At 39.4% G+C, this 14,097-nt stretch overlaps 1 protein-coding gene and 1 pseudogene across 1 annotated transcript; one reads left to right on the top strand and one right to left on the bottom strand.

Annotated features, from left to right (window-relative positions):
• Positions 1 to 5,196: 5,196 nt before the first annotated feature.
• On the top strand, positions 5,197 to 7,104 carry ankrd34c (ankyrin repeat domain 34C). Its single transcript, XM_067589734.1, has one exon. The coding sequence runs from the start codon at positions 5,265 to 5,267 to the stop codon at positions 6,852 to 6,854; it is 1,590 nt and encodes a 529-aa protein (XP_067445835.1). The 5' UTR covers positions 5,197 to 5,264; the 3' UTR covers positions 6,855 to 7,104.
• A 440-nt stretch (positions 7,105 to 7,544) lies between these two features.
• On the bottom strand, positions 7,545 to 12,307 carry LOC137183022 (retinol dehydrogenase 11-like; annotated as a pseudogene).
• Positions 12,308 to 14,097: the final 1,790 nt, after the last annotated feature.

Below are 14,097 nucleotides of genomic sequence, written 5' to 3'. Positions count from 1 at the left end.
GCCTGAAACTACCCAAGATAAATCGTCAAAACACTGGAGGCCAGGAGGAAACAGGATGATGAAACATGAGAATAAAGTAGGAGAAGACGAGGGTTTCAGTTTGAATATTGATGGTACAATCCTTAATGATGTTAACAACACTGTCATCTGTGGATAAATCTTGACCCCTTGATTACTGACATTCCAATATCCAATTAAAGGCTCTACAACAACTCCTTATAAGTGGGATGTAAAGTTGACAAGCAACCAATTCTGAAGCTTCAAGCCCTCTGCTTCATTAGGGGGGATGTTGAGCTAAAACAGAAAATTCAACACAGAGGACATCAAAGTGCCCACTCTGCAAAATGAGTAACAAACTCCTTATTAGATATGCACCAATGTCCTAGGATACAGCCAACGTACACAATGATCACCTAGCAAAATTGTTGCCTGTATAATGCTCTTGAATAATGCTCTACTCAATTACTGCTTGCCAGAAGGGCAGGTGTTGGTTTGCACTGCGAGATGTGAAAGAACAGAAGCAGTGATGAAGGAGAAAGAGGCAGAGGAGGAGGAGTGGAACCATTTCAAGATTTCAAGTATGAGAAAGTAGCACTCCTCAATATGAAGAGATCAAAGTGTCTGAAAATGTGTTATACTTCACGAGACATAATCATGAGTGAATGGGGGCTGGGGGGTGGGGGGCGCATTTTCCTCAATCTGCCGATGTAGGAGGGAGGCATGGAGCAGGCTGGTGCAAAGTTGCAGCACATTAGCTTGATACAATTGCAGAGACACCAAATGCCATGAGAATGTCAAACTCGGTCTTTAAAGAGACAACCAGCTCAGAGGAAGAAACACACACAGCTCCAAAACAACAGAGGATGTACACTTGAAATGCAAATGGTGTTGTCAAGAGGGAAAGGACAGGCAAAATAAAACAAGATCTCCCAGATGAGTTAATTGTATAAAAAATGTTGTTTCTCTTCTGTACTCACAATATCTAACATCCTTCTGTATGACACCAGCGGATTTATTATGCCAAACGATTCAGATCAGTTTCACAGGAGAGTGGCAATGTGTCTGGGCTCAATACAAAGTCTGATAGGCAGTTTTCTAATGCAGAAATGTATACCTTCTTTTACATTTTTCAATCCTTAAACCTTATCAGTCGACATCCCACCCACTGTGGGGTTTTCTCATGAATTAACTAGTGTATCTCACTATCAGTCAACATATCAACAACTCCGGTCCTTATACACCTATACACTCCTTAACCGGGCAAGAAGAGTTCATTGAATAGTTGCCTTTGTTATTTTTTGGTTTTATGTTTTTGTAAACTGTCCAAGTTCTAGGTTTTGACCCCTGACCCCTATAAAATTAGAGAGGTTAGTGACTTGAGTAAAACCTCAGTAAAAGTTACTTTGAGTAAATGTTTGTTGTTGCACTTAATGTTATTTATTGATTATGAGGCTGTTGTGAGTCCATATTTGCTGCCAGTTACAACAAAAACCTCACAGATTTTGCTTTTTATTTGGATTACTGTTCTGTAATTACCAGTAAGAGAAATTGTTTAATAAATAATCCATTAGAAATTGTGAATACAACTGTTGACATAAAATATTTTGTAATTTTCAAATAGCCCTGGCTATGCTGAAATTGAAAAAAAACTGAAAATGTCTATATATGAAGCTAATAAGAGACTTCAAAAGCTAGAGACATGCAAGTACCCTGGGTCGGTAAGAGTTAAAGTCTAAAAATACAGAGTGTGACATATCAGCACAACATTTCTCAAAGCTTTGCTGACATCACTGTTGAATTTCCCTCCTTCCTCTGATAAGTCTGTGAAGCCAGACATTTAATCAACACAAGATTTTAAAAATAGACATGGTGGCCTATTCAGGCTACAGCACCATTATAACCAATTCCAGGTTTCATATATTCATTTTGAACTTATTTCCATTTTCATTTCATTTGAGTACATTTCCATTTCCTCCCCTTTTTTTCCTTCGAAACATTGATGTTAGTTGGGATTCAGACTAGACAGCATGTTTTCTGTCGCTGACTACTTGAGATCAGACTGTAAATCTTAATCACTGTTGATAACTTTTACTTTATCAGGATCTATAAATAGGCTCAGAGCTACTGTAGTCTGTTGAGTAAAAATCTCACAATTCAGACGGAAGAAAAGGTTATATTTAGAAAGGAGGGGAGAAGAGCAGCAGCTGCGACATAAGATATCTGAAAATGGAAACTGCTCCCAGGGCACCCAGCGCTTATTCTCTCCACTTTAATTATTTATTTTCCCTTTAAAATACCGCCGACGACAGCATCACTGATGCAAAGATCATGCTGTATGAGGACTGCTGATGTCCCTCTGACTCCCGTGCTAATGAATGTGTCCAAACCAGTGAGCTTTGGCCTTGGTCTGGTGCTTAGTCCATCATGTCCCTGTGTACAGCAGGTCTGTCCATGATACAGGTTATTTCCAATCAAGTACACAAAAAATATTATTCTATATTACACACATTTGAAATAATAAATGCACTTTGGGGTTTCTATGTGCAAAATAATCAATTCTTAGAATAAAACCTATTAATTTGAGGACATATCTCACAGGTCCTTCAGGTTGTTTGACAATTACAGTAGGAGCTGCAGTCTTCCAGATATAAAAACAGTATTTAATACAACCGTAATCTGTAATTAACTTTGGCAAAAGAAAAATATTTGACCAAATAAAGCCAGACATTTTAATGGAGACTATTTATAATGGCTCTTGAATGTGAGGGACACATTCTTTTTGACATGGCGACTACAGTATGTGCTGTTTTATAAAAACCACCTTCTCCATGTGCCTCGTAAACAACACGTCCCCAGGGACTGAGAAAGCAATCACAGGTGAGAAATGACTGCCAGCATTGACGACTGCAGTCCTGAGACGTCAAGTGTTTGGATGGGTAATAAAGTGATTAGTCCAAGCCTCAGAGGAAAAGAGCAGGGGTCAGAGGACTAATGATCGAACGTGGAGGTGGCTTACTTGCGAAAGAAGAAGAAGAAAAAAAAACACCACCATCAAAAAAGTATTTGAGTAAATGCCATAAAAGTGTGGCAGTCCTTGGTGGAATGTTATGTGTCTGATTTACCTGTTCCTCACAGGGCTGAGAACATCACTGTTCTCATTAGAAACTGTTTCTGTGCTGTCTCATAGCAACCTAAAAATAGAAAATGTCCCTATTAGGTTGTATAGCTGTGATGGCTGCTACAAGTTTTGGCCTCTTTAATTGTGCAGTAAATATATATATATGAAACATTTATTGCTCCATCTCTTAATTTATTGAGCAGTGAAACATGACAATCAGACTCACATGTGGCTGGAGGTTTGCAGCTTATTGCAAATGAGATCAAATTATTAACTGATTGTTATGTTATAGGAAAAATATGATTTCTGATTGGGATCTGTAAGGAAGCCCATGAATGCACCATTCTGGCATTTCCTGCAGGGATAGCAGTGTGATGGTGATCCAAAACAGATTCCTTTGTCACATTTGTCACAGCTGGATTGTCTTCGCTGTGGCAGATAGGAAGACTGCCTTTATTCTAACATAGACACTGATGTTCCAGACTGCAGGAAGATTAAATCTTATTTATAGCATTGACTTACTATCTGAGGCATTGATTCACAAATAGAAACTGCATAAGTAAGCTATAACCACTCTCAAAATCTAAATTCAAAATTACCTCATTTACATTATGTGTATGGCTCATGACTGCATGTCCAATGCTTTCATTTACAAGTTGTCCTTTTGAAATAATTACAAAAAAATACACACACGCGGAGCATTTACATGTATTTGACTGGTTAACACTCGTTTTGTTTGTGTCCTGCAGATATGAAGATCAAGACAGAGGTTTTTCATCAGACGCAATTTATTTTGGTCGACTCTGACGTCAAGAGAATACACGTTTCATTCAACAAGCAAGGAAGTAAGTTATTTATAACCCGCAGCATCTCCAGGTTATGATCCTTGAGTGCGCAGTGAAAGGAATACTCCCTATTGGACTGATGTAGTGTGCCTTCATAACAAAAGCCACACAGCTCATGTGCTATGGTGCCAGAGAGGTACGGCACCCTGTACCCTAAACTAGGACGCATCCATGGGAACAGTCACGGCTGAAAAATAGGAATATTGCGAAGAACAGCAACAAACTTTCTGTTTTGAATCATAAATTATCCCCGATTTTTTTCCCCCCCTCGTATGACAAAGCACCGAGTACTTTGAGCATGGAGAACCTGTCCTCTGACCAGGTAAGATAATTAGCAGACACAAAGTTGCTCTGAGAAATTATTAGCAAATACAAATTTATTGAAAATTAAGGTTAATTAATTGAACTTTATGTCGTTATCTTGCGTCGCTGTTTTCTTCATCTTGGAGAAGGCTGGTTAAGATAGATGAGCCTTCTCCTTTAGATGTGTGGTTAACGTTTGCAAATGAATCTTTACAGTATAAATATATTTATAGGCAGGATTCAACGAGAAATGAGACGACCAATTGAACAATTTGTAATGGAGCGCGTCTCTGTCGCCAAGTTCTCCAAAATGAGAACCATGGACAGCGACTCTTACATCTCAATGTGCTGTTATTTAATGTCGCCTGTCCAAACGAATGTTTTTATTATCCCTCTTTTTAATTTAGATATCACAAAAATGACATTGAGGTGCCATGACTTAGACATATTTTTGTTTTGAGAAAAAATGGACACATCTGGCGTCACTTGCGCACTTATAGGTTCAGGGTTGCTTTTGTTGATCACTTCCATAAATATGGAAATAGACACAGACAAGCTTATGTCTTGGCGAGACTAAAAAGAGAAACTTTAAATTTTAATATCCAAATATCACCGCCTAAGCATTCATCCATAGTGTTTGTGAATGTAACAGGTGTAGTTACCATTTTGTCTCCTCTGCATGGATGATTTTTGAACATGGGCATGACATGTTCCATTTAGAAAATTACATTTTGTACATTTTATACACAACCTTCATCTGAGTTATAATGTATTTCATATGTCAGAAATCTGTAGTAATAAGTTGAATGAATAACCTTTATGTTGTAACAGACTGCCACCTGCTGGTGATTATTTAGAAAAACAGAGAAATAAACACATTATGAGTCTTTGATTATAGGTTATAGATTTTGCAGTGTAAGCTGAACTATTTCCATGATTTGTTCAAAGGGCTGTGAACTGTAAGTTCAACGCTGAGAAGATCTGTGATTGGCTGGGAGATGGCAGATATTCTGGAGTTGCGGACAGATGGAAACTCACTCCTGAAGGCAGTATGGCTCAAACGCCTGAGACTCACCAGGCTCCTGTTGGAGGGAGGCGCATATATCAACGAGAGCAATGAACGTGGAGAGACGCCACTTATGGTGGCCTGCATGTCCACACACACTGACCAGCAGAGTGTAAGCAAGTCCAAACTGGTGAAATATTTACTGGACAACCAGGCGGACCCCAACATCCAGGACAAGGGAGGTAAGACAGCCCTAATGCACGCCTGCATCCACAAGGCAGGACATGAGGTGGTGGATCACCTGCTGAGCAACGGAGCTGATCCCAGTCTGGAGGACAGGAGTGGGGCCTCAGCTTTGGTCTACGCCATCAATGCAGATGACAAGCAGACACTGAAACTGCTCCTGGATGCATGCAAAGCTAAAGGCAAGGAGGTCATCATAATCACCACAGACAAGTCACCATTTGGTACTAAAACTACCAAACAGTACCTAAATGTCCCCCCTTCACCAGAGCTGGATGAGAGGTCCACCCCGGCATACTGCACCTCTCCTTCTGATATTAATGTTACTGCATCTCCCACACCTGAGCAAGAGCAACAAAACACAGTCTTCAGTTTCCAGACCAAGCTGAAAACCTCTAGTTCAGCTGCGAAGCTCGCCAACGGGCCCTCATCTCCAACACGTCGTCCTGTGAACCCCAAGCGTGCACGTTTACCTCAGCTGAAGCGGCTGCAGTCAGAGCCTTGGGGGTTGATTGCTCCGTCCGTCCTGGCTGCGGCCACCGCCCATGAGGAGAGCAAGAAAGCCAGCTCTGATGAGGACGTTGTCGCAGGCGTAAACGGACTCTCTCTGAGTAAGAGGTCGGCTTTATCTCGACAGAACAGTGTGGATGGTAAAGACAGCCTATTCCCATTAGTGGGTGAACAACCCTGCAAAATAACAACTTCACTATCAATTCCTCCAACATCTAAAGCATCATATGAGAGATCTCTAGGCCAGCACCAGCCACTAGCAAGGCGCAGCACTGTGCCCACAGAGCAGGAGGGTAGCAGCTGCAACAGTGGACTAGTCGGTTTGAGAGACACAGTGCACAGGAGACGTCTTGGGAACGATCACTATGACTCAGACTCACAGCTCTATTCAGACTCTGGCATGTTAGACTCTCCTAAGGTCCCAGTGGAGCGAAGGAAACTAAACACCTCTCCCCTAGCAATGCTGACCAGCTCCAGAGAATCCCTCGACAGCAATGCCAGCACATCCTCTCCCAGCACAGCACGCAGGCGTGCACCAGGCCTCCTGGAAAGGAGAGGCTCAGGCACCCTGCTGCTAGATCACATCTCCCACACCAGGCCTGGCCACCTGCCCCCTCTCAACGTTAACCCCAACCCTCCCATTCCTGACATCGGGGCTAGTAGCAAGCCTTCCTCACCTCTGGCCACAGGTATTAGATCTATAGCTCCAGTAGCACCAAACACACCAAAGAGAGGCGGCCTCAAGTCCAAGAAGAAACTAGTGAGAAGGCACTCTATGCAAGTGGAGCAGATGAAACAGCTTTCTGATTTTGAAGAGCTGGCTCATTAGTTAGTTATTGGTGTTTATGCAGCACATATTGTGAAAGTAGAAATGTTAACACCATAAACTGTCAGGAAGCACATCCATAGGTTCAGTTGTGTAGACTCACAGCCGTCTAGATGTTGAATAATGTATCATTTATTTTAAAAAAATCATATTGAAACTGAGCAATATAGATAGCTTTTCTCCCTGTGTTACACCCAACCTTAAGGATTATTATCTTTTGATGTCACAAAATCTGCTGTATATGTATTACAGTTTTGAATGTAAATGCCAAGATATGGTACTTTTCCTCTGAACTAGCTCTTACATGATGATGTAATGTGTAGGGAACATACTGGGTCCATTTGTAGCCAACAGACCACTTGGGTGCACTTTGTGCATATGTAATTAACACCATTAATGGACTTTACTTTGGATAAGAAAAAAATGTGATGCACTTGTCTGAGATGTAGCTTTGAGTAAGATAATATTTGACTGTTTGTAGCAAATTTGTACAAAGTGCCTTCAAGATAAAGAAACCTGAAAAAAAGAGTGGACAGATACATTTACTGTATTAGAACCATTTTAAATGTATGATGATGTAACCAAAATGTGTTTATTTCAATATTGTTGGTCTCACATGGAGCAAAATGAATTGTACATGTGATGTGAATGAATGAACAATATGCCTTAAAAAAAAAAAAAACAGGTAAAATGATGGGATATGTTTAACGGCACTTTATTGGCCAGGAGGAGAAAAAGAAAGAGAAATGTTGCTATTAATAGTGTTACAAAAACTTTCAAAGCACATGTAATATCTGGTGAATTAAAGTGACATTGAAGGACATTACAGCCCTTAGTCCAAACAAACATTGGTGAAACTTGTCAATTAAATGTCATTTCACGCTAATGGCAATCAAAACTAAAGATCATACAGCTTCCATGTAACTTACCTGTGAAGCACTGCTTCTGTTTAAGAAAAAAAAAAACATAATCCATAGTATTTTTGCAAGTAGTTTGTTGTATATTCAGAATAAATGTCTATCACTTGTGATTTCTGTTTTCTGTTTGTTTACTTATTCACCGCATTAAGCAGGAGCTCAGCTGATAGTAGCCAGACAGATGCTCATTAGAGAGGGCATCACTCCTTCCTCAGGCCACTTGGCAGTCCATTGGAACTGTGATCATGATTATCATCATCATCATCGATGTCACTGTGATAATGTCAGACCAACCATAGAGGCACTCAGATCCCACAGCTTCTTGGCAGCTTCATCATCCCAACCCTGAGGGGCAGCTGTTTTAGGGGCGCAGTCACTGTAATCAGAGCAGAATTCAGAGTGAAACACATGACTCGATCCGCTCCTACTGTGCGGATTTAGTCACAAAAAGAAGTTCAGGATACAATCGTGAATAAAGGATGGAACCACAGGGTAACTTACAAAAGACTACTATCACAGTATTATTCAAGATATTGATGGTATTACAGGCAATTCTGTGATACAAATTGAGTCTACAACATAATGTCTGTGTCTCTCAAGAGGAAAATATACCACAGAAAAAAAAACACAAAGAAGGAATCAATCATTATTTTGTATTTACTCACTCTATTATGAAGAAATTTCATTTTAGATTTAGAGGCAGCAGAGATTAAACTGTGTGTGAAAAGGTGCACAGAGGCTTTTTATTACATGTAAAGCAAGATGAATACGTCAAACAGCCATTAACTGGAAAAACAGGCTGAAAGCAGAGCACTCCAGAGTTCAGATAATGTCTTCAGCACTGTAGCCAATGCTAGATTACCAACCAGACAAAGTGAGCAACTGCCCCAAGGGTCCCAAAAGCCCCAGGTTCACTGCTCATTTGTGGCAAGTGGTTTGTAGTAATTAGTGTGTATTATGAATACAAACTAATGCATTATATACTGACATGACAGGGTCCTTTAGATGGGTCCTGGTTTATTATCTCATCTTCAGGCCCTGTCTTGAGGAGCGTCCATGTGTCAATATCTAATTTTAAAGCTGCACTGATCAATGTTTTATATTAAAAATTGACTATCAAATCACAATGTATAATTTGAAAGGGGTTGCTGTAGTGGCAAACCCAGAAGACTATCCCCCTTAGCTCTACAGATGTTTTTTTAAAATCTATTTTAGATGATCTTTTCCAGCCTACAACTCTGATCTTATCAACTTACTTTCTACCTGCAGCTCTAATAAGGCTACTTTATGCCACCTGCCACTAAATGGCAGGCAGACAAAGTTAGCAACTAGCTGGTGAACATACTGGACTACAAATGAACGTTAATGTTTCTCCGAGTCTGCTTGATGTATTTTCTAGATCTGTTTTGGTGCAGATATTGACCTTAACAAGCAGATTACATATTGGCCATGATGTGAATGATCCAGTTTGTTTGTCTTTAATTCTTTGCTTCTGCTTATAGTTATTCATTGATTCTTGGTGGTGGTAACTCAGATTTTAGTGCCACAGCTATCCCTGGCCTCATGTTACCTGACATGAAAATGATTCCAAGGTATTGGATGCGGTATAATGAGAGAAAAAGTAAATCGGTGCATCACTAACATGTTTCCAAACATGTTCATCATATCAAGTAAAGGTGATTATATGATAACGTTGTTTTCACTTTGTTCCACTGCCCCCAAGTGGCCGACCAAATCAATTAATGAAGCTTGAAAGTGATAGTGAAACTGTACTTACGTGGTGCTAATTCCTAAATAAATGTGTCTTAAATCAAATTACCACTTAGCAAACCTGGGGCTTTATAATATTCCAGCATAGGAGCACTATAGTCAGGGGGGAGGAGCAGGAGTTATTAGCTGCTCAGCAACTCGTTTTTGCTAGGGGGTCCCAAACTGAATCAATCCAACCATGATTGACACTGTATCATTTGTACTGATATTGACTGTTTAACCTCCAATCATGGACCCGCCATCTATAGATTTACTGACCTGTAATAGAGTCCACTCTGGTTCTGCAGGCTTTCCTCCACAGTGCAGTAGATGGTGGTTTGAGCCCCTTCTGTTGGAGACTTGATAAATAACCAGAATGGTGTATATAAAATTCTCTTCCACAGGGGCACTGTGGGCCAAAAGTGTCGGACAAGCTCAGTCCAGATTACTCCAGGGTGGAGGCTGTACGTTGTAACTCCAGTACATGTAAAATGACAAAACACAGAACATGATGCGTTCACTTTTTCACATAAAACGTAAAGTAGACACAGTTTTTTAAATACTCTATAATGTCTGGTATGAAATATAAAAATTAATATTTTTTTTACCTTGTAGCCTGTTGGCCAGCTCCCTTGTAAAGAGGATGTTAGCTAGCTTACTTTGGGAATAGCTTTTAAAAGGAGAGTAATCTTGTCCTGATTTATGTCATCAAAATACATTTGACCTGTTGAGTGAAAGCACGACATTCTTATTCACAGATGTGGTTTTTAATATTAAATGACATTGAAAGGATGGCATTCCCTGAAGAAACAAAAAATCCACATCTGTTCAAGTGAAAGAAAGCTGCACCTCTTTCATGAACTAAACTGGCGACGTTGACGATGCGGCTCGGAGATGACTTCTTCAGGAGATCCAACAGATACAAGAGGGAGTGGCCCAGGTGGTTCACACCAATCTGCATTTCAAAACCATCTTCAGTCTGCCATTTTGGACAGCTCATAACACCTGAAAGTAAGAAAATCAGTGGACATCAATTTGTGTAACACCTCCCACCTGTTTAGGTAATAATGTGCACTGTTGGAACATGATATATCACACAACTAGGAGACAGATGACGGTGATTTATACATCTACCTGCATTATTGATGAGAACATCCAGCCTCTCTTCACTTGCTAGGATCTCTTTGGCAAATTGCGGTACTGACTGTCGAGATGCCAAGTCCAACTTTTTGACAATCACGTTGTCATTTTGACTTCTGCAGCCTTATTAGCTCTGTCCATGTCCCTACGGGCCAGAATGACCCTTGTGCCTGTAACACAGCAGCAAATCCTTAATTGAAATCGGATATTTAAAGGCTGGAATATGAAAGCCAGATACATCACAGACCCCTTTTAGCCAAGTCGACAGCTGTTTCTTTGCCGATCCCAGTGTTGCCTCCAGTGATCAAGCAGTTTTTATGTCCAGCCGCGCTTTGCTTTGACACACCCCACTTGCTATCCGTTTTTTCACACCAAAAAGTCCCACTCCTGTAAAAAAGTACACACAGTTACAGTTATTAATCTCCACTAATTATAAAAGGCCTTTCATAGAGAACTAACAAAATAGTTTCTATCTTTCTATCTATCAAGAGGCAGACCCTTTAGCTTGGCCAACAAAATGAATGTCATATTACTGAAATACAGACTTCATATCTTAAGGATTTTTAATTCAGAGTTAGCTCACTTCATAATTTAACTAAAGCTGAAACATTCATTGATTAGTCAATCGATTTACTCTGCAACTATTTTACAAATCATTTTTCAAGCAAAAATACTTGCTTGATTTTTTCTGCATAAATGTATGTTTTTTCTGTTATATCACTGCAAATTGAATATGTCTGAGGTTTTGGACTGTTGGTCAGACAAAACAAGACATTTTAAGACATCACCTTTGGCTCTGGGAATTATTGATGGCATTTGTTTACAATTTTTTGACATTTCATAGACTAAATGTTTCTTCGATTCATCCAGAAAGTACAATAGTTGTTGGATTAATCACTAATGAAAATAAAATTAATACCTAGTTGCAGCCCTAATATTCATGTAATGAATTAAACACAGCTTTGTAAAATACTTCAAAAGAACATGGCCAACATTGCATAAAGCTGTCAAAATTGCACAACATGAAGAGCAATCAAAGCAAGCACGTAAATGCATTATAATTATAATGCAAGATCACATTATTCACTTAAACAGAGTGCAGGTAAATATATACTAATGTTGCACCTGTGCTCTACTGCTGCAGCTATAAAAACAACAAAGCAAAATTGGTTTGCATTTTCAATAATGAAGCTGTGACTGTTTTACAAAGTCACTGCAGCAACATGTTACTTTTGGCAACATGAAACTTTAGAAAACTGTCATTTTGCAAGCATGCAATCCCACTCACTGCTTACAGGTGAGTGAGTGACAATACAGACTAAGCTAGATTTAACATTCTTGTCTAAATAACGTGTGTCAATGCATAAATTACCTGTCGCTGCGACCAGAGTGATAGTTTCAGGATGGTGGGAAACAAATGACTTTAAGGTCTCCATGATCCCTCTATTGTTTATACAGCTGATTATAAACCGATTACAGCGTTACTCCTGTATTCGGCTCAATCGTGGTTCCTCTCTGCTGTGCTGCACAACCACTGCAAACTAACCACAACAAAATGCTCTTCAGTGACAGCTCACATGTCGATAGAGTTACATAACACACAGCCTGCCATCAGGAAGTACCGCCTACCTTCATACATAGAGGAATCCTATTGGTTCTTCTTATTAAAGATCTGTTAAATGCTGTGAGGCTGTGAACAGGTTGTTTGCCTTGTGCATCAAACTATTCAAAGGTCTTATATTGTAAATTGGTTCATTTTTGTAGATGATGGGAAACAATAAATTAGAGATTAATGTAATGAAGTGACTCAATGATGTTTTAACCACTGATAATTGGGAATTATGATGATGGTGGATTGACTGCAGGTTTTATGTTATACTCTCATTTGATATACATTATAAGTGAGCTTGTGTGTGATGTGTTAAGCATAATACGTTTTTATTTGCAAAAAACAAGAACAAAAACAAAAACAAAGACCTTTGTCTTTTCCCAGATGACCTGAAAGTTCCAAATATGGAAAATAGCTTTCAGTTTCAGTTTCAGTACACGTCTGAAACAAGCTTTCAGAAAACACAAGGTCCACTCAGACTCTCCTTCTGTTTGCCATTGACTTATTAAATAAAATTTAGGACTATTCATTAATATCTTGCAGTGCACTGTAACTACACTGTATACTTTACTCTTCTGTTTGATCTGTTTTATTCAGTTTAACATCTTACCCTTTTAAAATCCAATTTATTGGTCTTTTTTTAAAATATCTTGTCTTAATGCCTTTTTATGTCTTATCTTCAGCATCTTCCACTGCTTTTTTGTTAAAAGGTGCTATACTGCACAAATGAACTGGCCTGTCCTTATGTATTTAATCATGTTATCTTATGTCCGATAATTTTTCCTCTGAGGACAATAACACTGAAGTGAGGAGATCCTAATTATAACATCACTAGATAATGTTGGTGGATGAACAAATCCATAATTTGAAAATAATTTCCACAAATCCTCCAGCAGAGGTTCCCGTAGTCTCACCAACACAGTCCAGGTGTCTTCAGAAGGAGTCCAGTAGGTGGAGCAAATACATAGAGTTTTAATTTACAACAGTTACCAAGTCTAAGAACACTGGAAAAGTACTTTATATAGCATCAAATTAAATCCTAAACTCCTACAAGCAAATTAAGATGTGTCTCTGCTGTTGTATGAGCAGACAAAAGAGGAAACCCATCAGCAGCGCCAATATAAATAATAATAATAATCGCAGTAATAATAGCATTAAACCCTCGGATCTAAATCACGGCCTGATCAGAGCTGCAGCTGAACAACTAACTGGTGAAAGGAAACTTTAAGATTCTAGCTTATTGATGACAGTAAAGTTTTAACGTGTCAGATCAATAAGCTAAAAGTCGCAGCCCTTTCGCTGAACTCTCGAGCACAAAGGAGTAGTCTAACATTAAAACAGCTTTGACCTTGGGGTTTACAGGGTGACATCTGAGAGGCACTGCTTTCACTGTGGGAAAGCTGCTGAGTGTCTGTGAAGGTGAGCCGCATGTGGAGACTGTTTACATACCAAGAGTTCAAAGGTTGCTGTGGAAAGTCAGAAGATTATGTAATTGCCACTGTCTTCTGTCTGACTGCATACCTACAGTCTGTATTACAGTCTATCTTTACATATGCAGGACAAAAGAGTGCACTTCAGGGACAAAAACAGCTGACCTTCACTGAATCTCTTGACCACTTTATCAGCTGAAAACACAACTTGAAGAATGTTACTTTTCATGAACATACTGTCTTTTTTTTTTTTTTTTTACTATATTTTTATTAGGTCTTGGCAGTTCTGACCTTTTTCAATGCAGGCCCCCTATTCTCACAGTACTTCAGAGGTGACCTGGCTGTCTCATTTACTGGCTCACCATCAAGTCTGTCATGTGACTGCACTGCACACTTCCCAA

The sequence above is a fragment of the Thunnus thynnus genome, chromosome 5 (assembly GCF_963924715.1).
Source record: "Thunnus thynnus chromosome 5, fThuThy2.1, whole genome shotgun sequence".
In the NCBI taxonomy this organism is placed as follows: Eukaryota; Metazoa; Chordata; class Actinopteri; order Scombriformes; family Scombridae; genus Thunnus; species Thunnus thynnus.
This window is presented reverse-complemented; position numbering and strand designations above follow the sequence as displayed.